Here is a 27,111-nt window from a genome sequence, read left to right as displayed (position 1 = left end):
CCAGTAATGTGCCACCTTTACTCTTTCCGCCATTTCCATCAAATTCTATCTCTGTATGAATGCTGATTTGTAGGTTGGTTTCTGGTGACTTTGACATTTTCAAGGTCTTAATTAAATTCACCCAGGATGTGGGCTGTCATTGCCCAGTTGTTAACAGTGGGCAGTTTTTATACAATAGAAATCAACCAAGGGCACTTTGTCCATCTTGATACAGTTTTTCTATGATTTGCTGCCAACTGCTTTTCGTTGGAAGATTACCACATATGTTTGGCTTTGGTGTTAATGCCTGTTATTTATTTAATAGTCAGTGTAATTTATTTGTCCAGAATGGCGAGCATTGTGAATATAAGCTTTTGTTTTTGCTCTTTGCTGTAGCTGTATTGTTTTGAGTTTGGGAAAGCAAATAACTGAGCTGAACATCAGGGCAGTAGATATTTGAAATTGTACTTTTGGTTTCCAGGGCCTCGCTGTCTTTGCATTAATCGGATCCTAAAGAAAGTACTTCTGTTCTACTTGCCCGCATACCATCAAGTACCAGTGGGAAGCTTTCTTAATAGTATTAGGCATTTGTTTTTAGCTGTAGTTGGAAGTCCAGTGTTACAGCTTAAACAATGGGGGAACTGTTTCCAAACAGTGTGTCTCAAATGAAGCAAGAATGGATGTATGCATGGGTGCAAACTGCTGCTATGGCTTGCCTTGGGGGTGGGGTTGACTCTGTACTGAGAGAAAGAGGTCCAAATTGCCAATCATTAAGTACCTGTTAGCTATGTCTCTTCAGAAGCTCTATCAGTGAGAACCTCTTGGATACTAATACGGTGTTTAAAAAGTTGTTTTCCTTGCTGATACTGGCTCATGAATTGCTTCTTTGGTATAGAATCTCTTAGCCAAGGAAAATAGAAATGATAAGAATGTATTGTCTGAGTTAGAGTTTTAACATGTGGGGGTAAGTAGATGTTGCTTGCTAAGCTTAAGAGTGAATGGATGTTTGGAATTTCGGCCCTTGGGTGCCCTTAAGATTTAATATTTAACCTCTTCAGTCAGCAATTTGGTGTTTTCACAGCTGAAACAGAAAAGAGTGATTTCTCTCTAAATACAATGTACTTGGGATATAAGAGCCTTTTAGAAACTAAGAGCTGGTTCAAATATCATTTTGACATTCACAGGGTATTTGGTTCTAGAAAGAAAGTGGGTTGCTAACCTTCCTACCTTATCGTTAGTTAAAATTAGTCTACTTATTCAAAGCATATTTGTCCTGTTTGTTAGCACTTACCGGTATACTGAATTGGCATGGCGAAGAAGTAACAGTTTTCCAGAAAGTTGGGTTAGGTAGCAGTTCTCTGTTGCGGTAGCAGTTGCACAAAACTCTGGGAAAATAATAGTTCCCAGCCTGAAATGTTACTTTACAGGAGTTCATGTTTTTAGACACAAACCCAGTTCGCACATTTTGCTTAGTCCGACCATGGCTTGGTATGACTGAGCAAATGTGTAGATTCCTGAAGAGAACATCATGGTCAGGTTGCTGCTCCTCCTTCTTCTTCTTGCTGCTGCACTACCTGGAGTCAAGTCATGGTTTGGTTTAATATGTCCAAACCTGAACTCATGGTTTATCTCACTTGAGACAAACCACAGGTTGTAGCCAGTGTTTGTTCTATGGCTTATCAGATAGATCCAGCCCCAGGCTCATGATTTAACACTAAGCCAAACCATGGTTGTGCTCACAGCTGTATTGCACTAGCAGAACTGCAGGACAAGCAAAGCAATCACAATTCTTCTCCTTGAGAATCCACAAATTTGTTCATTCACACGAGGCCATGGTTTTAGTGTAGTGTTATGTGCACATGAGGTCATTGGGTTGGGTCCAGACTTAGTCATCACTTAAGTCCCATAAATATCAGTGGATCTACTTGAACCCAATGACTGTCTAGATCCAGCCCATTGTCCCTCAGCGAGGAAATCTATTGCTTTGTTGATATAGTTCATTTTCTTTCTAATCATGCTTGGGCAACAATACTTTATTTTTCTTGCCCATATGTTATACCTTGTGTTTTGTACTTTGCATCACAACTGTTTGAAGTCTCAATGGTCTAAAAACGTCTACTGGTGAAGAAATTGCTTCCATCCTGGGTTATAACATATTGCCATTCAAAAAGCAGCTTGAAACGAAAAAGTAATGTACTTGAAACTTTTACAAATGATCAAGAGGGTAAGATTTGATTTTTCATTAACTTTATTTGTTTAGGAGAATATCTTGTATGATAGTGAAACATTGTCAAAAACATTTTTCACTGTACAACTAAAGACACAACCTGGTGTCACAGTTTATATTAAAAGATTATGTGCCATGGAATAAATAATATTAAACTACTGTTCAATGTTCACAGTGGGTCATTGTCCAGATAGGCATTTTAAAGCTCCCATAGTCTCTTTTCAAGTGGAGAGCTAGCATTATAACATGGACACTTCCTTGTAGGCTTCTGCCGCTGTATGATTATAGTGAGCCATGCACAATATCCTTCACTACTGTCATCTGAAAACTTGGATGTAAGAGGGTGCGACTGCATGCTGATGAAAAGCATGCCTTTGTTTCAGTCCTTTTCTCTTGCTTGCACAAACCTTCACAGACACGTGGACAAGCATTAAACTTTTTTTTTTAATGATGGTGTTCCTGTGATATTAGGAACTTATGCCTTATTCTGACTCAGACCATTGGTCCATGTAGCTCAGTATTGTTAACACTGACTGGCAGCGACTCTCAAAGGTTACTGACAGTGGACATACCCAGTCCATGCTGGGGAATGAACTTGGGACCTTCTTTGCCCCTGAGCCATAAGCGTTTCTTCTTGGTATATTACATCAGATCAGCTTGTCATTTTTTACAATGTGGAGCATCCCCACATACTTGGCCTCTTTCTGGTTACAGTGACTGGACCTTAAGACTAATGAGTAATTTGTATTGAGCATAGCTCACCACCGCATGGATGACTTTCAAAATGTGGCTTGTGCTATGAGTTTGTGAGCTGCAGTCTCATTGTATACTGGAGAACTCAATGAGTGGTTACCATGGCAAATAAGGCAGCTTAGGATGACTTTTACCATGTCATCATTAGATCAGAAAAGGGTTGATGTTAAAATCCATTTCTCTCTTTTCTTCCCTTCCCCCCTGCCCACTGTCAAACTTCTTGTCCAACTCCAAATTGTGACTTCATATGTCTTTGGGGGGCTGCAAGCCTTTGGTAGCCTCTTCGGGTTGGCTGTATTAAGACACAATGCTCATTCCAGTATCTCTTCCATAACTTTGGGCGGTGTGGCTTCACAGAAGTGTGCATACATAAGGAGGAGATGGTGAAGAAGAAAAAGGAATGGAAGTTCAATTAAATTTTTTCCTCCATGTGATTCAATATTTGCACGCCACTTTTACAATAACCAAATTGAGCCCAAAGCAGTTCAAAACAATATTTAATATTTATTTTATTTATTGCATTTGTATACTGCCCTTCATCTGAAGGTCTCAGGACAGTTCACAGCATAAAAATACATAATAAAATACACAAAATACACAATAAATACAAGAACAGACAAACAAAAAGTAAACACCTGACCTCCCTTCCCACAAACCCATTTAAAAGGACATAGAATGTTAATCAGCCCAAGACATGGTTGAAGAGGAACCTTTCTGTCTGGCACCTACAGATGTCTAATGAAGGCACCAGGTGAGCCTCTCTGGGGAAAGTTTTCCACACACGGGGGGCCACTACAGAAAAGGCCCGTTCTTGTGTTGCCGCCCTCCAGACCTCTCTTGGAGAAGGGACACGAAGAAGGGCTTCAGATGATGAATGCAGAATCCAGGTTGGTTTATAAAGGGAGAAGCAGCCCTTGAAGTATTGCGGTCCTGAGCCATTTAAGGTTTAATAGTTCAAAACCAGCACTTTGAATTGCACCTGGAAACTAATTGGCAGCCAGTGCAGTCGGGCCAGGATTAGTGTAATATGCTCAAACCCTCTTGCCCCAGTGTGCAACCTAGCTGCTGAATTCTGCATCAGCTGAAGTTTCCAAAGCATCTTCAGAGGAAGCCCCATGTATAACGCATTGTAGTAAACATAAACAAATAAAAGCAATATTTCTTCATACACACACACACACACACACACACACACACACACTAAAAGTACAAAAAAGAATCAAAATATAAAATAGCAAGACCACACCATGCAATTCAGTCACATTAGATACATATGTTTGGAATGTCCATCAACCTTGTGGCAAGAAACAGAAAAAACATTGATCAAGTATTGGTGGCAATACTTTCCTTGCATCCCCTATTTGTTCCTTCGATGAAATCTGTAGCATTGGTAATAAGTCTGCCGAATTTAACAAGCTCACAGATGCTTACAAGCCCAGCTACCCACACATACTTTTCCATATATGCCAAGAAAGACAAAAGTGAAGAGCCCCACTTGTGTAAATCTTCCCTGCATGGTTGGCTGCAGGCTGCTGCTGATTATTCGCCTCAGGAAGCTAGAGTTGTGTCTAGCCATAAACCTGTTACAGTGTGAAGCAATGTCACTGGTGTGTAATGAGTATTTGGTCCGCTGGCAAAATCTGTATCCAAAGGCTTTGGGGAGAAGATCTAGAGAGATAGTCATGTTAGTTTGTGCAATAGCAGGTAACCTTAAAGACATAAGTTTTTGTTGTCCAGAGCCCACATACCGGGGGGGGGGGGAGTCATGTTGAAACTAAGAACCCCTAATATATTTCTAGTGCAAGGGTGTGAAACCTGTGGCCCTGCAGATCTGTATGGACTCCCTTCTGCTTTAGACAGCATGCCTAGCAGTTGGAGATGATGGGAGTTGTAGTCCAGCGATATCTGCAGGGCCTTGGGTTTTTTTAAGCACATCTGTAGAGACAGATCAATATACGTTTGTTCCAAGTTTTTAAGGTAATTATGTCAAATGAATTTTAAATTGCCCACATTCAACTTGCCTTTGAGGCTAATTTGGCATTAAAAGTTCAATTCTTGTGGCCCCTTCCATTAGTATATTTTGAAGCTTTCAGAAAGTGATTTGAGCAATTCATTGGCCGTTGCTGTAATAATAATAACAACAACAACAATAATAATAAGTTATTAATATTTATACCCTGCCCATCTGGTTGGGTTTCCCCAGCCACTCTGGGTGGTTCCCAATCAAATATTAAAAACACAATACAGCATTAAACATGAAAAACTTCCCTAAACAGGACTGCTGTTTAAATAAGATCACAAAAGTGAATAACTCACAGGTATGTAAACTTCTGTGTTAGGTCATGGGCCTAGGCTGAACCTGTCTTAACTTTGTCTTTCGTATAGCACCTAGCTTGAAATAGATGCTTGACTCCTGCTGCTGTTCTAGTAAAAGCTTCCTTTTCCTGGTTGCTTGGAGGCACTTCTTACACTTGGGTAACCAGGCAAGTAGCTATTTACAAGCCTGCTGTAAGAATAGCTTCAGTTATTTTGTGATGCATCCTTTTATTATAAACCTTTCACATTGTAGCCACTACTGCATTTTGAAGCCATAAACAATAGCAAGAATAACTTGGACTTTGTTGTGTTCCATATTTTATAAATGAGGTAGCATTTAATTTCAAGTTAAAGCTTCTGAAAGTATTACTACTTTTGATTTCGGGCCTAATGGGAAACAACTTTGCAAAGGGGCAGGAGTTTCATTATACTCTGAAGTCTACACATTTTGGTATGTGTAGCCCTCTCTGTCATACATAGCAAGTGCACTGCAAACCATCTACAGTATTCCTGGCAACACAAGTGCAGTGCCTAGTCCTTTGTGTGTGTACTAACAAGAATCCAGAGACACTTATTCCCAGCTAAGTTAACTGGAGCTTAGCCTTGAAGTAGCACTTTACCTAAAAGCTACCACTTTTAACATGTTGCATAAATGGAAGCAAGAAAACTCAAACTAAAGATGCTGCCTTATGTCTAATACATAAATATGCATTGAGTATTTTTATCTGGAGGCTAGCTGAAGCATCTGAGCCACAAAGGGTGATGTGATGAATGACAGCTGCTGCCTTTTCAAGCCTTCTCACGAAACAATTTTCCCCTGCCAGGCTCAGTGTTTATGTATGGCCACAAACCAACTCCTGATGCCTTATCTCCCCAGAGGGTACTTCCTTGTACAGTCATCCATTTGGAAGTATAGGAATGTCATCCAGTTTCTTGTGAATAGTATAGCCTGCAGTGTTGGTGGCAACATCTGTGTGTACTCCTCTTTCATGTACAAATGGCTGGCCTGTGGTCTCAGATTGGAGGGAGTGTATCTTAGCTAGATACTGTTATTGGGAAAAAGTTGAAGTGGCCAATAACTTAATTCAGGATCAATAGCTGGTACCTTTGCCTAAAGTTACTTTTTCCCCCTAGATGAAAAGGTATTTGTAAACAGCATCTACTAGAATTGATCTTGACTGAGGGTTCAGTGATGGGGATTTTGGTTCACAACCTCAGCAGTAAGCATTTGATATGTACCGTATTTTTTGCTGTATAAGACGCACCAGACCACAAGACGCACCTAGTTTTTGGAGGAGGAAAACAAGAAAAAAAATATTCTGAATCTCAGAAGCCAGAACAGCAAGAGGGATCGCTGCACAGTGAAAGCAGCAATCTCTCTTGCTGTTCTGGCTTCTGGAATAGCTGCGCAGCCTGCATTCGCTCCATAAGACGCACACACATTTCCCCTTACTTTTTAGGAGGGAAAAAGTGAGTCTTATAGAGCAAAAAATACGGTAGTTCAAGATACGGTGGCTTCCTTGGTCCCAAAGGTTGACAAAAAAGCAAAAATGCCTTAATTTGTGGGCACTCTGAACATGCCATGAATTCCCTTCTCATGGCCAAGAGTTTATTTAAATCAACTGAACCATTAGAAGGTTTGGAAAGTATTACTACGGAAGCTTTCAATTTCAGGCCTAACTTGAAGCAACTTTGCATTGATTACTTGGAGCTCTTGCAGGGAGGCCCGGGATATTGATAAGATACTCTGTTCTAGTGCTGCTTTTTGCTTCATAATCTTCTGACCTGATCAGTGGGGAATTCTTAGTTGAATGCTGCTGTTACATTTTTATATATTATTAGATATCCCCCCCCCCCATCAGGATTTGTGTGGAGGAGGTTGTAAACAGCCTTTGCTGGCTTAGAAAACGTAATACTGAATGCTGGAATTAACTCTCTTCTGCAGTCATACAAGCAGGATATGAAAGGAACCTAAATTAATTTGAGGATGAAAGTATCAGTGATGGGAAGCCATTAGGACTGCAGTGAGTTTTATGCATTTCTCTAGGCAATAGCTTGAACACTAAAGGGTTAAAACTGTGTAGGAAGAGGTGAGTTCACTCAAGCTGTGCCCCAGGGTTCTCAGACCTTTGCATGTGGAGTGCAAAGGTCTAAGGGGGTTTCTATATTCTTTGGGCTCGGAAGCCTCTGTGTGCAGTTGAAAACCCTGCCTTATTACCAGGGCTCTAATTGCACAGAGTTTTCTTACTGCAATCAACAGAACACACTTAGCCACTTTCAGATCTTTGCGCTAAATATGTGAAGGTCTGAAAGGAATTGACCTATGGGAGTGGAAGGAGATAGTGACCAAGCAGGATTTAATTCCTCATGCATTAGAATTCAATCCTGCTTTCAGCGGGGATCAGCCATGGCTTTCCAGGCAGAGCTCTGCCTGCCCCACACCTGATGTTACTACGGTGTTCGGTGAGGGGCAAGGGTGTGTGTTTTGGTCACAGGCTAAATGGGGAGGCCAGGCAGGACCAAATCTGTGCCATGGGCTGGATGTTTCCCCACCCCTGCTTTAAATCAAAAGTGGGTTGTTGTTGTTTTGTTTATTATATTTGAATACATTTTTGAGAAGTCTGTGCCTACAACTATCTTAGCAGACAAACTTGAAATTGGAAATGAGAAATTAAATAGAGAAAGGAAGGAATAAAATAAGAAAACACGCACCATTAAAAAGGGTAAGAATACACATGCAGCATATCTTAAAACCCAGTAAGCTTGCCACTTGATAAGTGAAAAATGGTTTTTTAAAAAATCTGATGAAGATGTCAAAAGGAGTTCATAGCTTATCTGAAAGTCCCAAATGTCTTCTGCTGATTTTGAATGCCTGCTTGTACTTTTACATAATATTTATTGTCTAAGGTTACAGGAACTAACTCAGTAAAACAATGTATGTGTGTTGGGAAACATGAGCCATGAAAATTTACATATACTGTACCACTCTTGTAAATGTTAAAGCAAATCTGTAGGGTAGGCAAGTATTATCTACATTCTTTTAACTCAAACTTTTCCAGCTTAGGGGTCTCCAAATGTTTCGGATGGCAACTTCCATTAACTCTTGCCATAACTGCTGTGCTAGCTGGGGCTGATGGGAATTGTAGTCCAACACATTTGGAGGACATCAGGTTGGGGAAGGCTGTGTTAACTGACAGAGTAAACCCACACCAAATTAGCAACTGTCCACTGTAAAAAAGGAAAAAAGCTTGGGGTTTCTTCTAAGTTCTTCCTGCCCCGTCATAGAAGGAAGTAGCACACCATTCACTCTCCTTTCATAAGCAAAAGTAAGTGTAAAGGAAAGTAGGAGTGGGAAATTAGAATGAATTAGGAAAGATACTGGAATGAGAAATAATAAAAAAGAAAAGAAAGATATGGGAAGGTAAATGAGAGAGAGAGATGGAAAAAGATACAGGCTGAGCAAGAAAAAAGGAGATCCATTAAAAATGGGGAGGTGTGGGGATGCTTCCCCACTTTTTTTATTTGGGATTGAGATAATCTTCCTTCCCTAACCTATAGCTGAATACTGAGACTCTCTTCCCCTCAGGAAGCGCCACAATAGCTGAGTCCCACCCCAACCTCCCAGTTATAATTATTTAGACCTTCTATTTATATTTACTGTTAATGGTATATTAGAGATCAACCAAGGCTCTTCACAAAATGGCTGCTCGAAAACTGCACAGTTGTTCATTATAATAAGGGGTTCATTTATTAATGTACAAAACAAGGTTTTGAGGACATAGGTAATACTGTGTATATTGGTCTGGAGACCTTGAGCCTCTTGGCCTAACCATTTCAGCCTGTAAACCCTTGAGGTCTGTGGGGCTTAACTGAGGCCTTGTCTTAGGCTGGGAGTGTCTCTGAGTTGGTTGAAAGGAGAGATCTGACAGAACAGAACTTGCAGGGGATATTTGGGGGGGGGGGCAAGTTGTCTTAGAATTAATGGACTCAGCAGTTCCCTGAATTCCCCTCTTCTAATGGCTCAGTTGATTAATTGTGCATTTATCGCAGGTGTTTGCAAAATGATTGTCCATTTTATGTGACTATACTTTTGAAATGGAGAGAAATGAGTAGGATGAAAAAGAGGTGCAGAACTTTTGGCACGTATGGGGAATGAACCTGTGGCCTTTAGTGTTATTAGCACCACTAGCCCAGAGATGGAGGACCTGTGGCATTCCAGATGTAGCTGGACTGCAACTTCCACCATCCCTCACTGCTGGGCATGTTGGCTGGGGCTGCTGGGAGTGAGAGTCTGGAGAGCCACAAGAGTCTGAGTCCTCATCCCTGTTCTAACCAGGCCTGTCTTCCCCCCACCCTCCTCCCAGCGACCCTCATAAACACACAGCTTCTGTTGCTGGAACTGTTGACAGGTATCACAGGTTTTGACTGAGCATTTGCCATGACATACCTTGGCACCACTCACAGGTTAAAAAAAGCAGCAAAACTGATTAAACCTAAAACTCTAGATGTATGGTGCGCTACTGCTAGGGCACAGTAGATAATATACTTGGCCATTGACTTAATGATAATAAAAGATTTCCCAAAAGATGCAGTACCAATGGAGAAATCAAGTCCAACAACAGCGAACACTAGGAGGGGAAGAAGTGGCAACACCTACTTACTGTAAATTACTTGTCAACCTTGAGACTCCTACAAATGGTATGGACAATCCTCAAATCTACCTTTCCTACACTGCTAAGTTTCTTGTATATCTATTAAGCTATTCTTTAAGCTGCAGCACCTACTCCCCCATCCCTGGATATCAGGTTACAATGGATAAATGCTGTACATGTGTCTTACCTTTAACATAGGGCTTCAACTGTGGCCCTATTCAAGCCTCAATCACATCCTCTTTAGCTGTGCCCCATCCTACTCCTTTCTCACAAATTCCAGCGTTCTCTGACCATTTTAGGTGCCCTTTTCTGTTCTTTTTCCAGCTCTGCAGTATCTTTCTTGAGATGGAATCGCCAGAACTGTACTCTGCATTCCAAACAAGGCTGCTCCATAGATTTGTATAAAGGCATTAGAGTACTGAGAAGAGCATTTTCAATCTCTTTCCTTTAATAATCTCCCTAGCATGGATTTTGTTTTTCACATAGGATGCTGTATTGATTTCATTATACTCTCCACCATGATCCCAATAGAGAGTTGCACAATATATCCTAGCTGTTGCTCTGCTTCAGTACGACTACCTCATCAACGTACGTGAAATTGGAGCTTATTTTGTACTACTTTGTATCTGTATCGCTCACACTCATTTACACTTAAGCTCATTTACATTTCATTTGTGATTTTTGTTGCCTGTCCACCCATTTTGTTGTTGTTGTTTAGTCGTTTCGTCGTGTCCAACTCTTCGTGACCCCATGGACCAGAGCACATCAGGCACTCCTGTCTTTCACTGCCTCCCGCAGTTTGGTCAAACTCATGCTGGTAGCTTCGAGAACACTATCCAACCATCTCGTCCTCTGTCGTCCCCTTCTCCTTGTGCCCTCCATCTTTCCCAACATCAGGGCCTTTTCCAGTGAGTCTTCTCTTCTCATGAGGTGGCCAAAGTATTGGAGTCTCAGCTTCAGGATCTGTCCTTCCAGTGAGCACTCAGGGCTGATTTCCTTAAGAATGGATAGGTTTGATCTTCTTGTAGTCCATGGGACTCTCAAGAGTCTCCTCCAGCACCATCCACCCAGTTTAGAGAGCAGCTAAACAGAATACATCTAGAAATCTATGTACAGTGGTACCTTGGTTTTTGAACACCTCCATAGTTGAAAATTTCGGAACTCGAACACCGAAAACCTAAAAGTGCCTTGGTTTTCAAACGTGCCTTGGAAGTCGAACAGGAAACGCAGCTTCCTTTTTGAGGCTTCCGCTTTCGGTTTTCGAATGTTTCAGAACTCAAACGGACTTCCACAATGGATTATGTTTGAAAACCAAGGTAGCACTGTAGGTGCAAAAGAAATTACAGGGACATCTGGCAAATTTACAATAAGAGAGCACATGTTTTTGATAGCGCTTGGTCCACTACAGCCTTGCAAACCCATTCTCCTTCACATTCATTGGGCTTTGGGGCATGAGATCTAAATAGAAAGTGGGTAGCTGACATGATAGGGAAATAAATTATGTGACAAAGCCTGAAAACAGGATTATTTTGATTTCTCTGGTAGATCAGACATTGGTCTGATAAACACCCAGGCTGAACAATCACAAACTGGAATTATGCTTTTGGCCACAGATAATGTTGCCACAATGTCAGGCGAACATTTGCTGTGTCCAATACTTGCTCAGCCCAGGACTGGTGGTGGGGGAGAGCAGGAGAACAGGACGAAGAGGCATCTAAAAACACTGCCGTAAAGGGCAGCTCCATTATCCTTGGCAACACAGCTGCTACCTACAAATCTTGGGATAGGATTGAGTCAACACCACATCACTACCCAGAAGTGGAGTGAGCCAGAATACATTGCAACACACACAGCTGTGGCATAGCAGCCCATCATTCATTTGATGCCCAGTGGCACAAGTGGCAAGGCATGGCTCCTTAAGAGAGATATCTGGCTGCCCTTCTGAGACACCAAATACCATAATCATTCCATCTTCAGGACCCAGTTGGCTTCCTTGTGGCACCTTGTCAGTTTGTGAGGCAGGATTTTATGGTGTTATCTGGCATTCTGTGAGGGCAGGAGGACTTCTGCCAAATTCCGAGGCCCTTCAGGTGGCCTAACTCCACTTTAGGATTGCACCATTAATGCAGCCTGTTGAAAAAAGCAGTGTCTTTGGCTGCAGTCCTAACCTCATTTACCTGAGAATAAGCCCCACTGAATTCAGTAGGACTTACTTCATGTAGACATGATTAGTCATGAGACTTGGTAATATCATGGGGGAACATAGTGTGTTGACTTTCAAGCCCTTCTGATGTCAGTGTTGCACTTTTTGACATGACATGAATAGAAATATCATTAAAAAATACCAGCCAGGATTTAGTAAGAATCCTGTAATTTAGTAAGCAGATTAGTAAGAATACGAAGAGTTGAATGAGTAAATTTATTTGGGAATTACCTTTAAAGAATTTTAAATTCAGCAGAAAAAGCAATTTAGTGAAGGTCTGCAAGCTCTGTACCACAGCACTAAAGGAAAATAGTGTGACCTTTTTTATTTCAAAAAATATTTGGAAGCTTTTTTTCAGCAGAGACGTAACCTTACATCTGAATTATTTGTGAGCTTAGAAGTAAAGTGTTGCCTACTATTGATAGAGATGTCTGTTGTGTTTTAGCAGCCTAAAAGAGATCACAGAATACAAAATGGCCAAATTGATAAAACATTAACCTAGTTCACACGTAACAGTACTCCTACATCTTTTAAAAGTTCATCTCTTGAACTACCACCTAGAGTTAAAAATTCAGTCGTCATCTTCTCGTAGAGCCAGAAATTAATAATCTCTGTACTCTTCTTGAAATGCCCGGTTTTGAATACAATGGCCTGTTAGAGCCTTAGCCACATCCAACCAAATGCCTTTGAACAGTGTAGAACTAGACCTATAAAGGTCGTTCTTTATATTGACATCAGTCTATATAAGCAAAAAGGACTGTTGCTCTGAAAAATGTGGTTTTCCCCCTTCCTTTCAGGTGATACTTTGACCTTCCTGAAACTGTTTCTGAATACTTTTTTAATGGACATCCCCGCTACTCTCAAACTGCCTGAGATGGCAAGTCCGGCCATCAGCCCAGACTCTTCTTCCCATGAAGGACTCTCCTCCGTCAACTCCATGCCTGCATGCTCCCCCACGTCCGATTCCGAGAATCTGAGCCCAGATGAGTTGGAGCTATTGGCAAAGCTTGAAGAACAAAACAGGTAAGCTGAGTGAAGTGAGCTGAACTTGGATATAGTATGCATACACACTGGGTTGGTTTAAAAAGTTATCAATGTGAGTATTAAAGCTGAGAAACCAATCCTTCTAGTTGGGAATGCTGTACATAAATACATATTTTTAAATGCTTTCTTGAGTATAAAGCCCATATAGTGTATAGCTCAATGCTACCAAATGGGAGATACTCTTGGACCTTGATAAATGCAGTTGTCACCTTTTTCTGTTCATTCAGTCGTTGCTATTACTGAACGAATAACTTGAGCCATATTGTACGGGCAGGTTAGCCTGTACATTCTCAAGTGTTGCATATGCCATCATTCCCTGCCAGAATTTCCTTTTTCCCTTTGACAGGTTACTTTAGCCTAGGGATCAGCCTAGTTCTGATCACATGGAACCCCCTATCAGTCCCCACCTGTCCCGTTCCTGCATACATGTTTTTTAAAAGGAATTTTCTGCACAAAACTTTCTTTCTCCAAGCTACATTTTAGTGGTCCAATCAGCATGCCTTTTGCATTGTTCAACCATGTTTTATTCTCACACAGTGTCTCTGGAAGCAACACACACACACACACACACACACACAATCTCATCAATCCTGGGGCCATTGGTAGCCATGTTTTCAATTTGCATGGCAACTGGCATGATTGTTTGCTGCTCCAAGCAGCTCTTGGAGGGTTTTTTATATATATAAAAAATATATGTCCTACTCAGACCACCTTGTAGGGCTTTATTGGGTGGTCCAGATTCAGAGGCAGAACTCCTCTGACCCATGATTTTGTTTGCGAGGCGTAGATCAGATGTGCTTGCCTCATAATTCAGATCACTGACATTCCTTCAGCATCCCTACATGAACCATATATACAAATGAACTATTCATTTGTAAGCACATGAACTGGATATTAAAAATAAGATGCTGCATAGATCATTAGGGCAGCATTTCAGTCTTAGGCTTTCTACCATGTTGGACTTTAGAACCTCTAAAAATCAGAGGCCAGGTGGAATAACTTGCTGGGACACTAGAATTAGCAGACTTTCCACTGTTTCTCCATTTGAATAAGGACTGAGTGCAGCATTCCTCTTTCCAGCGAAGCACATGTTCTCCCATGTAGCAATCAGTGACCTGAGTGCATGTTGGATTTCATTGTTCAGATGTCATTGTCTAGGTCAGGCTCCATTCCTTTTAGAGACAGAAGTTTTGCCCAAGTATCCAAGCAGTGTATGTTAGACTGAGTAGACAGGCAGTTAGAGCTCTGTTTTGGCATTGCCTTTCTGTTTTTTGATTTGCCTGGATTTGACAGCTGCTCATATCATATAAACAGCTGTAGATTTGCTACTTTCAGTAGCTCTATGGTAGCTTCCTTTTACTGAATGCCCTGCTTGATTTCTAAATGGCCATGTGGTGGCATCCGAACATCAAATGATCATGACAGCCAGAGAACCCGTAATGGAAAGTGACAAATGTTGAATTGAACAGGCAAAGATTTCTTGGTAACTTGTGTCTTGCTGTTTTTTGAAATACTTATCTCTTTGACCTAATGTATAACAGCTCTTTTCCTAATCTAAAAGCTGTTTTGTTTACCAGACTGTTTTAGCATGGCTGCTTCACTTGGGATTGAGAATTAGTAAAGTAGAAAACTGAGAACACCTTGTTGATGAGTAAGCATAAGTCCTTTATGGCTGCCTAAGGAATCAAATTCTGCTGAGCTGTGTATAATGAACAAGGTTTTCTTAATATTTATAGGAATTATATTGCCCTTCGTGTTTCTAAATCTGTTTTAAAAACGGTGATGTGATTTTGGCTAAAGGCTTCAGGTGCTTACCAAGTTGAAGGGTAGAATAATCTAGTAGGGGATTTCATTGAAAATGATTTGTGAAAGTAACAGAATTCAAATTGTCTTAATTCTCTGGTCTTGCATTTGGATATAAATTATACCTTTATTTAAAATAGAAATTGGGTGAAGCCGAGATGTACCATAGACATGGAGAGGTTTTCTTATCATTCTTGACTCTTACTGCCTGAGATCTTAATCGATAAATTGGGCTCTGTTGAGGAATGTGCTTTGTTCTCCCACTGCCTGCTCTTACTGGTGTGGCGTAGCACAGGGAATGACTTCTAGGTTTATGGAGCCTATGCGCATGCGCACGGGCGCTCCTCTGACCTGGATTTGCGCCAGAAATAGCATGTGTGCACGCGTGCGGGACGGAGAAGCGACCCGGAAGAGCACGCGTGCACACATGCTCCAGCCCATCCTCCGGCGGACGGAAGGTGGGCCGGCCCATTGTTTGGTAAGCTTGCCAACCCCTGTGTTACAGACTCCATCAGCAGACAAACTTTGCTGTGTTTCATGTGATATGTTTGTGGTTGTTTTACCTTTGGAGATGCTTTGTATGCTGCTAGAAGGGCTAGCATGTCAAAAAGCTTGTGTTCAAAAGCATTTCAGCTTAGTTCAACTGCAAGTTCTGTGCATACCAAGTGTAACTGAGGAGTCCTACTTTTGTGGTAACTTAGTTAGATGTTGATGCGCTTGCATATCTCTGAAGGTGTAACCTGATTGTGGGGCTGGTAGGGATGCTACTAACAGCCTGTCATTTTCCCAGGCTTCTGGAAGCAGATTCCAAATCCTTGCGCTCCATGAATGGCTCGCGAAGGAATAGTGGGTCCTCTTTGGTCTCGAGCTCTTCTGCCTCATCCAACTTGAGCCATCTTGAGGAGGATACCTGGATCTTGTGGGGGAGGATTGTAAATGAATGGGAAGAATGGCGGAAAAAGAAGGAAAAACTGCTCAAGGTGAGGGAGTCTGCTCTGGCGATGGGCAGTACAATACTACTCCTTCTCTCACAAGAAGTATTGTAAAAACAAGAAGTGATATGTATTTTAGCCTTTTATTGGTTGGCTTGTGACAATTGCTTTTAATGTTCATATTGTGTTGTCTCATTTGTAAGTAATGCAGCTAATGAATACTTTTAATTATAATAACACAAGTGTGATTGCATAAACTCTGTAATCCTTTTCACAGTTGTGCACACTTACATCACAGTTGTGGGCTAATGTGTAAGTAATGATGTGTCTGTGGTTGTTTGAGGGGAGCAGAATTTATCAGAGACAAGGTATTGGAGGGAAGGAAAGTTTTATTTATACAATGCCACTGATGTACATGGTAATTTGCAAAGAATGCATAAAAAATTATGGTGCAATCAGTTAATAGTTCCAAACAGAGAACTAGATAGTAAACAGAAATTCTCTGCCAATAGAATTTTGGTTACAGTTTTGAAAACTTAATTTTTTTTCATGCACTCCCTTCTCTCCTACCAAGCCGACTTATTCCAATATACTGTGATCATGAGGTAATTGCTTTGCTTCCAGCGTCCTCCTTAGTTTATACCAAAGGTTTAAAATATGCAGCCTCCTTATGGTATATTGAGCAGAACTGTGGACAGGATTTGGGCTTGGGAGTCCTACTTCACAAATGTCACTTGGGGTTTCTCAAACTTTGTTTCTCTCCCCCCCCCCCCACTTTAGGAGCTCATAAGGAAAGGAATCCCCCACCACTTCCGAGCCATTGTTTGGCAACTTCTGTGCAGTGCCACTGACATGCCAGTGAAGAATCAGTATTCAGAGTTGTTAAAGATGTCTTCTCCTTGTGAAAAGCTGATCAGGAGGGATATTGCCCGGACATACCCAGAGCACGAGTTTTTTAAGGGACAGGACAGTCTGGGCCAAGAGGTCCTCTTCAATGTTATGAAGGCAAGTAGGAATCTCCCTAATGAAATTGCTTTAGAAATCAACACTCAGTGCTTGATGCTCCAAAAGTCTGATCCTTTGTTATTCAGGCAATTCATGAATTGAACTTTACAAAGTGGCTTAACCTGCACATCAAAGAAAGACTTCTAGCTGCCTAGAGTTTGGGTATTAGCATTCATAATTCATAAGACAAAATGTGTGGTATCTATGCACTACTTTCATCTGCTCTGTAAAATCTTGGTACCATAATACATGCTAGTTTCTCTGCCCCTTAAATTACATGGGCCTTGTCACATGGATCCCTGAATCCCTGGATACAGCTTTATATTGGGGTACTTGAATTCTTCTTCTTTTTATATCTAGAAATTCTCCTGAGACAGCCTTGATAAGAACTGATGGTCCTTCAGCTCTCAGTATCATGAAATATACCAGCCATGGATAGTTTCTAAAGGAATTGCTTGACTTCCACAGTGGGGAATGGGGTGTTTATTGCTTTGCAGACCTTTCTAATGCCATTTTTTGTAGCAAATAATTTTATGGCTTGTGGCTAACATCAATATGCTGAACAGCTGTAGGTTCTGCCTAGCAGAAAACACACTGTGATATCCAGACTTGTGTCCAGACTTGTGTCCAGACTTTGGGAAATTAAAACTTAAATACAATTTTAAAATTCCAGCTATGTAATAAAGCCATGTGGTGGTAAAGAGAACCAACCTCTCGCAGGATATGCATTGTGGGAAGCAGGAATTAAGAAAGCCAGTTGATAAAGCCACACACACCACAGACCACCCCATCTTAGAACCCAGGCCTTTGCAAATTACAGAAAACTTCGGAAGGGCTGTCACTGTGCCAGACATGGGAGAGAAGTCCCTTGCCCTCCACTGAGTCCTCTACACATGCAGAGAACTTGAGGATGTCTGTCTTGCTTCATGCCAGACATCGGAGAAGGAAATAGGCAATCCCTCTTGTTCTCCTGTTCCCATTTTTTGATGTGTGGTGTGAAGTGACTCATCTGTTACTTTAGAAGTGACTCATCCATTGGTACGGGAGTCACTGATGACCACACATAATTGACTGCCAGAGGCAAAATTTTGTTGGCTTCTCAGGGGAATATAAGATGTAGCTATGCCTGAGATGGAGGTGTTTCTGCACATTGCTCCTTGATGTAACTACACTGTGCCATTGGGATAGCTTAGCTATGCGTTCCTCCTTCCCAGTTGGCTTTGTAGTTGACACAAGGATTGCAGCTGAACCGCAGTCTGGAAAGACAAATGCTTAACCTGCTTTATAAAGAGGAAGAGTTGGGCAGATGCTGAAGCTAAGCCAATTCAATAAATTCCCAACTTCCCAGAAAGAAATGCAGAAGGCACATCCTGAGAACCTTAGAAGAAGGGAAATTCCCAGCCAGCTAATCTTTTTAGAAAATGTGTTCTGTGTGTTGTGGGGAACAAAGCACTGTTCTTAAGTACTTAAAGGTATACATCTCTTCATTTAGTTCCTTTTTTCAAAACAACAACAATTATTTGAATTTTAATTGTATTAAGGTCCTCATTCTCCTTGTGTGTATTAAGCAGTGACTTGAATGGCATGGTCTGGATCCTTCCCAGTTCCCCTCCCTTTCCCACTGCTGATATTGGAAACTTTCCAGCATTAAGAAAATTCTGTGTGTGGTTGAACAAGTTGTTTCAAAATTCTGCCTCATAGTTGTGTGTTTTAATTGTGCTTCAAATCCCTTTGCGCATTTGATAGTTGTATTTTGTGATAATCTGGACCAACTGTTGCTTAAGGTTTGCTTTTCTTTCAGGCTTACTCTCTAGTAGACCGTGAGGTTGGGTACTGCCAAGGCAGTGCGTTCATCGTTGGACTGCTTCTGATGCAGGTTTGTACAACATGGGAGTAGATGTCTGGCCTGAACTTGTGTTCATCTTTACTTGGGAGCTTATGGAACAGTTCAGTACCTTGCAAAATATTAAAACAGGTTATAAATCTAGTTGCTTGCACCTTAGCATTGGTCAGTGCCAAACACAAATTTTAACTGGGTTTTACTACATTCCTTGTAGAAGGAAACATTCTCTTATATGACCCTACTTTATTAAAGCTTTTGATATTTCCAAATAGTTTCAGCTAGACAGCCTTTCCCTACCTTGGATCCCCACATTTTGTTGAGCTACAGCTCCTATCATCCATGGCAATTGGCTATGCTTTCTGTGGAAGATGGGGCTTGTAATCCAACAGCATCTGGGAGCCAGGGTTGGGGAAGGCTGAGCTAGAAGCAGGCCTAAAAAATCTTCAGGCACCTATATTAATGCTAGTGCCTAGGGATTTCGAAATTCATTGTAGGGTAAGTCCTACAAATGTGGTTTTTTCCTGGCCCAGGCTGGAGGAATGGAATCTAGAATAAACACAATGAATGAAGATAATTTTTTATTTACATTCACTGTTGGGCCTGTGTTTGGACTAGGAGCTGGGCTTTCAAGTCATCTTTTTGATATCCCACTGTCACTCCTTTGTACTAATGTCACCAATACAAGAGTGGAAGCCTATTCATCAACTTTAGTAATGAAAAACCATATGGAATTTCAAGTGCTTCAAAACAAAACAAGTTGCCATTACTTTAAACAGTGATGGGTAGAGTGTTATGCATATGTCAGTATAAAATGGGGATATCTGATTTAGAAGAAGCATCACTGAAAAATTCATTTTTGAGAACACATCATTTTATTGCTGCAAATGAAAACTAATACTAGTTTAGGCACTAGAAGTATCCATTATAATACAACAAGAACAGCAGTATCCTGCTGAGAAGCCCTAATGCAGTGTACCAAAGAAGAACAATTCTACAATGTGTTCCCATATCCAGTTAATTGAAGTTATTCATACTGAATGCACTTAAGATTTGTGTTACTTGTACAAATATTGACTCTGTGAATACAGTAGATAGAATGTTTTTCTTGAATACTTTTGTGGCAACGTGGCGGTTACCTGTTGAACATACAAACAGATAATGGATCCATCTAATGCAGTGTTGTCTACATTGATTTGCAAGAGCATTCCAAAGGCAAGCATCTTGCCCACTTCTGCTCCCTAGGCCCCATTTAACTGGAGGTGCAAGGCATTGAAACTGACAGCTTGTGCAAGCAAAGTATATGTTCTGCTATTGGTATCACCTTTCCTTGTTGCATTCTTTATTTTTTTTAAAAATGGGGGGGGGATCTGTGGTGATACCAGTCTTGTGTGATACCAGTCTTTTGGTACAGAATCACTTTGAAGAAGCTTATGCAAGCCTCTTGTCTCATTTCTAGATGCCTGAAGAAGAGGCGTTCTGTGTGTTTGTACGTCTGATGCAAGAGTACAGATTACGGGAGCTCTTTAAACCCACTATGGCTGAGCTAGGGCTCTGCATCTACCAGTTTGAGTACATGCTGCAGGTAAAAAAGACTGCGTTTGTTGTGCATAATGAAGCTTCTAAGGGTACAAGTTGTCAGACTGTGCATTACTTCCCTCCTGCCTCCTAAAAGTCCTGTAGCAGTCTCAAGTACATCAGCTTTATTATTTTAGGGCAATAAGGTTAAGGATGCTAATTACTATACGTGAGGCCCTGCCTTTGAGAATCCAGCGTCCTGACTCTGGGGAATCCAACTGTGATGCTCAAGACTTTCTGTTATTCCTCTTGATTAAGAGCTGTGTTCTGTGTCTCTTCAGGAGCAGCTGCCTGAACTGAATATCCACTTCCGTTCTCAAAGCTTCCTTACCTCTATGTATGCATCATCCTGGTTTCTTACCCTCTTCCTTACCACCTTTCCTCTGCCTGTGGCCACTCGAGTGTTTGACATCTTCATGTACGAGGTAAAGCATTCGATATAAAAATGTGAAGGGGGTAGGGAAAGACACAGGGCTACAGAAAGACAGGAGGAGCAGCAGTGAGAGCATGACCTGTTTAATGTGACATATCACAACAAGTCTGCATATATCGAGGAAGAATTAATGGCTGATTTTTAAAATAACATTGCTCCAGGCTGCTGTGTGCTATGAAATGTGGATTGTGTAAAGACACAGTGTAAGATTCTAAATATTTTAGAAGAAAACCTGGATCAAAGAGTGGTATTCAACTAAATCCCTGCCAGACTGCAATAGCTTCTGCTTGCGCAATGGGTGTGTGCGCCCTGTGCTGTCCCTAAATCTATCGAGGGGGGACCCTCAGAATAAACTTAGGGAGCACATGTGGGGAAGCGGGGTGGGGGAGTTCATGTTGTGGAGGAACTCCATACAAGGATTTATCGTATTGGCCTGAATATAAGGCCCACTTTTTTTTCCAAATTCCAACCATGGAAAATTAAAGTGTGGCTTAAATTTGCGACCTTACAAAAATTGGCTTTTACGATATTGCTGCTGAAACAGACATATGGTAAAACGGAACGGGTGTGAGTGCCTGCAGAATTTTAAGGGAGCGGCTTATATTTGGGTATTGTCTTTTTTTCCCCCTTTGAATTTTAAAGGTGCGGCTTATATTCAGGTGTGGCTTATATTTGGGTCAATACGGTACTTAGTGTTATGTTGAATGAACCAGAAATAAACATGTTACTTTCAGCATTCTCATCTGCTGTCAGAAACTGACCCGTGCCCAGGAAGTCCACAAAACTACAAGGAAGTTGTTGTCTTCTTGTGAACTATTATATAGGATGGTGTATAAGTAAAAATAATAATAATAATGTACACTGTGTCCATCTCTCCTACGCCACTAGCCCAGGTTGTGTAAGGAAGTGTCTGAATGATATTATGTTTAAAAGTGACACCACTTCCATAAAAAAGGTGTTGTAGCCAAACACCAGCTCTTCAAAATATTGCAGATTACAGAACATCCCTTTAAACGAAGTGTCTTCAAATGCTGTAAGAAGAGCCCTGCAGGATCAGACCAAAGGCCTTATCTGCTCCATCCTGTTTCCTGCAGTGGTCAATCAGATACCTAATGGAAAGTTCACAACGGGGAGGAAATGGGAAACAAACCCTCCCCCTCCGCTGTTCCCTAGCAACAGGTATACAGAGGCCTACTGCCTGTGATCCTTGAGGTAGTATATAGCCAAAATTATTAGCAGCCGTTAATAGTCTTATCCTCCATGAATTTGTCTAATCCCCCTTTAAAGACATCAAAGTATTATCTCAGCTCCATTTGTCACAGAATTCTGTAAATGTGTTCATTTATACTTGTGCAAATGTCCTAGCATCCATATGCCCGCTGCTGCTTAAGCAAGTTGTTAAGTCGTGTTCAATTCTGAGCTCTCTCGGCCTAACCTGGCAATAGATGAGCCAACACATTCTCTGGATGATGTGCTCAAGCGGATTGATGATTTTATCGGGGGTTGGAAACTGTTGGATATCTTCTAATCTCATTTGCATTTCCACTTGATAGGAAATGTGGCTTATTCCTCAATTACTCCATAGGCTTACTCCGAACCATGGGAAACTCCATTTTTGGGGTGGAGCCCATCTAACTTCTGCTGACTTCTTACAGGGATTGGAAATAGTCTTCCGTGTGGGGATGGCTCTTCTGCAATTCAACCAGGCTGAACTGATGCAACTGGACATGGAGGGGATGTCACAGGTCAGCTCTACGGTGAACTGTAGGACTAGAGGTAGCCTTGCTAGTTTCTGTCTCTCATTCGGATACCCGTATGGGGGGAGAAAGACATGAAGGGGAAATGGAAGTGGGGGGCTGGTTGAGAACTGACACACCAGTCATCTTTGGAACATCCTAAACCCTAGCCATTTCAGCCTGACTATGCCTGAGAGCAATGGCCCAAATTCTGGCAGCTCCCTATTCTTCTGCAGTTTGATTTATGTGATGAGCCAGTCAGCTTGTTTCCACTATCAGCTGTTGGGATCTAGAAGCTGCTTGCAGGGGCAAGGCCTGACCAGAGTCTCAATGCCCACTTGCATTCCAGGGGGCAGCTTTGAATGCTTCTCAGTCTTTTGTGGTACTACGTAAGCATTCCAAATGGGATGCTGTATGAGTAACATGTGTGTAATAATAGAATCATAGAGTGGTAGAAGAACAATAATAGAATCAGAGTGTGGTAGGGTTTGAAGGGATTCATAGGGTCCTCCAGTTCAACCCCCTGTAGGAATCTCAACTAAAGCACCCATGGAACATGGCCATCCAACCTCTGCTTAAAAACCTCCAATGAAGGAGAATCCACCACCTTCTGAGGGAGTCCATTTCACTGTTGAACAGCTCTTGCCGTCAGAAAGTTCTTCCTGATGTTTAGTTGGAATGTCCTTTCTTGTAATATTATAGCCCTTTTAAGATACCGGTGTATGTTGGCGTTTGGAATCTACCAAGTGAGGAAGAGAAGTATCACAAGAAAATACCTTGGGCTGTAATCCTAAGCCCACTTAACTGGCAGCAAATGTCCTTGAACTCAGTAGGAAATAATTCTGAGGAGACATGGTTGGGATTGCGCTGTTACTGAGTGCAGCAGAGTTGGGACCTTTTGTTGCTTTTTTGCAGTTGCTAATACCATTAGTGCTGAAATACGGAGGTATTCAAATATCTATTTTGCTCCTACTTTTCCTACAGTAATTCTAAAAGGAAGGTAAGGAAACCAAACTTTAGAAGTTGCTTTGAGTATTCCTGGTTTTGAGACTTAAGAGGGCAGAAACTAGAACTGTCACAGGTGGAGAAAGACAATGTCCCACTGTGATAGGTATTGGAAGTCATATGCAGGATTAGCTAGCGCTCGGAAGTACTATCTACCCAACTGGGTGGCAAATTGCAAGGTTGAACTTACAAAGTTTAAGCCTTTAGGGCTAAAGACATAATGCCAGAAAAAATTGCTGAAGGTACAGAAACAAAAATGGCAGTAAAAATCAATCTAAATTGTGTTGACTCACAACTTTGAAGTGTCAAATCTTCTGAAAGCTGATCCTGGTTCTTCACCCTTGCAGAAGGAGCTTGGGAGCAATTTCAGCTGACGAGTCGCATAAAAATGTTTTAAGTATATGGCCAGGACCTATCCCATTTGTAATATTTTCACTGTGAGATTTGTGTTAAACACATTCTTCTCCTGAAATGAATCTAGTCTGTCTATACCAGATTTAATCTCCACTGCAGGTCAACCCAGTTTTCCCATAACATGGAATACATCTTATTCAAGGCCTTTATACTATGCTCCTTAGCTGGAAAATCACCCAGAGTGGCTTACAAATCAGTAAAAACAGCATAATCCCTGCCTTCAGGCTTGCACAAATGGGGGGAGGGGAGGGATAGGGAGTGAAAACAGAAATATTGGTCACCAAATGATTAATGTTACAAGGTTCTCACAGTGATCAGCTTGGATGGGAACAGGCTGCTCACAGTTTAAAAAGCAGGCCTTGGCAGATCCTTAAAAATAGCCCAGTGACCCAGCCTTCCTAGAAGTTGGCCATAGAGAATGGGGCCTAGCTGGAATCTGCCAGCTTCTTGTCATTCCTGTCACATCAAGTGGTCTAATTGGGGACGGTTGATAATACGGCACACATGCACACCAGAGAAGGTAGTCCTGACACTTCTCACAAGGAAGTTGGCACTGGGGGCCTCTGTGAGGGCAGAGGAGGGCCCCACCCCAGCTGGTGACAGCAGCAGTGATTGAAGGTGGCATTTCCTTGCTGTCTGTTCATTGCTGCTTCAACGCTGTTTTAGGAGGTGCTGTCTTATAGCTATCTTATAGCAAAGGATGGAGCCTATAGGCAGCCTGTTTTGAGGCCTGCCCTGTGTGTTTGGTGTGTTGCACATGTGCCTTGAGGTGGGAAAGAGTTAAAGTTTTTAAAGTGCTTTTAATGCACTAAAACAAATGTGGTCAGGAGTGCTCCTGTAATGCTACATTGTGTGATTCTCAAGAGGTAAAATTCAAGTGAGCAGCACTTGGAAGTGTTACATCACAAGAGGCATTCCAAAGACTGGCCACTCCCTCTGTTTTAGCTTTCTGGGAAGGAGTAGATATAATTAATCTGGACATTAGAAGCAGGTTTGCTGACCTGGGAATGTATCCTAGGCGCATTCTGACTTCAGTGTTGCCTTTTTCACAGTATTTCCAGAAGGTGATTCCTCATCAGTTTGAAAACTGTCCTGATAAGCTGATCTTTAAGGCTTACCAGGTCAAATACAACCCTAAGAAAATGAAGCGGTAAGTATTATTTTATCATATATCTCATACATAAGTGTCTTTTGTCACTTTCTTTGGAAAGCTGTTGATGTGGGAAGTCTCCTGAACAACTACAGTGGTACCTAGGGTTACATACACTTCAGGTTACATATGCTTCAGGTTACATACTCTGCTAACCCAGAAATATTACCTCGGGTTAAGAACTTTGCTTCAGGATGAGAACAGAAATTGTGCTCTGGTGGTACGGCAGAACCGAGAGGCCCCATTAGCTAAAGTGGTGCTTCAGCTTAAGAACAGTTTCAGGTTAAGAACGGACCTCCGGAATGAATTAAGTACTTAACCCGAGGTACCACTGTATATCGAAGGAATTTCTCTTGGAGGAATTTTTATTGCCAGAAGCAGGGTTTTCTGTTATGATTGGTGGCACGTAAAAGGGGCCTTTTCACCAGATAGTGTTTGTGAGAAGTGGTCATGGACTGTTGCTGAAACTTGGACACAGTAGCACCTAATTTTGTTGGCTGTAGACACAAAACACCTTTTCTTATGGGTGTTTATCTCCCTCAGCTCACAAGACCTGAGGTGATACCCTGCTGTGCCCACACATTAGCAGACTTCTATCTGCCCAATGGGACTTCCCTTTCCTCTTCTCCCCTCTACAGCCCTCTGCACACCCACCAAATATGCTTTGGAGGGCCGGAAGACCCCTGGAGCAGGATTTGGGACATTCAGGAGGCTGCAGGGCGGAGGAGCGGAAGGAGGAATCCACTCGCACAGCATCATGTTGGATGTTGCCCCTGCTGTCCAGAATTAACTCCATCTTATGTGTGTTTATTACTTTCCTTGTGCACTTCATGGATTTTAACAATCCCGTTACAATCACACATTAACATAATTAAAGTGCAAGTTAAGCAAATTGACCCAGTCAAAAATAAACTCCCATTCCTACCCTAAGCCCATTCCAACTATGTTGGCTGTATAATTTGGCAGAGTCTTTAAACATTAATGAGAAGGGAGAGAGAACTTGGAACCATTGTTTGTAACAAAAGTTCAAAGAGGGAGACTAAATCTGATCGGAAACTCTTCCTGTGCCATGCTTCTAAAATATGGTGCTCTCACTAATTGCTAAGATACCAAGTTCTAACCGGCAGTAAGTGTATATGGAGAATTGGAATTTGCAATGAAAATACTGATGGTTATCCACCAAGAAACCTCTCTGTGGCTTGTCCTTTTCAATGGGTTTGATCACCCTACTTTAAGCTTACGAAGAACACCCACAAAAATCACATGATTTAAAGGACATCCATGGTAAACAAGGGATGTGGGTGGCGCTGTGGTCTAAACCACTGAGCCTGTTGGGCTTGCCAATCAGAAGGTCAGCGGTTCGAATCCCCGCGACGAGGTGAGCTCCTGTTGCTCGGTCCCTGCTCCTGCCAACCTAGCAGTTCGAAAGCATGTCAAAGTGCAAGTAGATAAATAGGTACTGCTCCGGCAGGAAGGTAAACGGCGTTTCCGTGCGCTGCTCTGGTTTCAGTGTTCCGTTGCGCCAGAAGCGACTTAGTCATGCTGGCCACATGACCCGGAAAAACTGTCTGTGGCAAAACGCGGGCTCCCTCAGCCTGTAAAACTAGATGAGCGCCACAACCCCAAAGTTGTCTGTGACTGGACTTAACTGTCAGGGGTCCTTTACCTTTTACCTCGGTAAATATTACATTGGGGAAACTCCACTCCTAGTCAAAATGAAGCAAGCAGAAAACAATCCTGAAGGGTAAGGTTAGTGTTTGAATTAGTACAACATCAAAAAGCACCCAATACTAAAACTTAACTTTCCCTGTGTTTTTTCGTTCGCTCAATTTAAGATAAATTTCAGGGGTTGGAAAGAGCATGGTGTGGCTTTTTGTGGAACTAGCTAATTGTGTACCTTACATCCTAAATATAAAATCTGTTTAAAGATAGGAGATCCTGGCTGCCTTTTAACATATTTGTGAACTGGGGTCCCATCTATTTTATTTATTTTTATCTAACAAAAATTCTATATTGTTTGGTTGTAATAAAAACCCTGAGC

The 27,111-nt window shown here is 41.7% G+C and overlaps 1 protein-coding gene across 6 annotated transcripts in view; it reads left to right on the top strand.

The window, feature by feature from the left end:
• The window catches only part of EVI5L (ecotropic viral integration site 5 like), a 51,246-nt gene that overhangs the window by 1,505 nt on the left and 22,630 nt on the right, over window positions 1-27,111 (top strand). For 5 of the 6 annotated variants that reach the window (XM_081898387.1, XM_081898385.1, XM_081898388.1 and 2 more), the window contains exons 2-9: window positions 12,928-13,153; window positions 15,768-15,957; window positions 16,690-16,914; window positions 18,716-18,790; window positions 20,214-20,339; window positions 20,614-20,757; window positions 22,421-22,510; window positions 24,973-25,070. In XM_081898387.1, the coding sequence (XP_081754513.1) occupies window positions 12,972-13,153; window positions 15,768-15,957; window positions 16,690-16,914; window positions 18,716-18,790; window positions 20,214-20,339; window positions 20,614-20,757; window positions 22,421-22,510; window positions 24,973-25,070 (1,130 nt within the window). In that variant the 5' untranslated portion in view covers window positions 12,928-12,971. Of the gene's footprint in view, window positions 1-8,455; window positions 8,474-12,927; window positions 13,154-15,767; window positions 15,958-16,689; window positions 16,915-18,715; window positions 18,791-20,213; window positions 20,340-20,613; window positions 20,758-22,420; window positions 22,511-24,972; window positions 25,071-27,111 lie in introns of those variants that run through there. The other variant, XM_081898386.1, reaches the window with a different exon arrangement.

The sequence above is a fragment of the Podarcis melisellensis genome, assembly GCF_964234715.1.
Source record: "Podarcis melisellensis genome assembly, chromosome: 2".
Lineage (NCBI taxonomy): Eukaryota > Metazoa > Chordata > Lepidosauria > Squamata > Lacertidae > Podarcis > Podarcis melisellensis.
The sequence above is the reverse complement of the archived record's forward strand: the minus strand, read 5'-3'. Positions and strand labels throughout refer to the sequence as shown.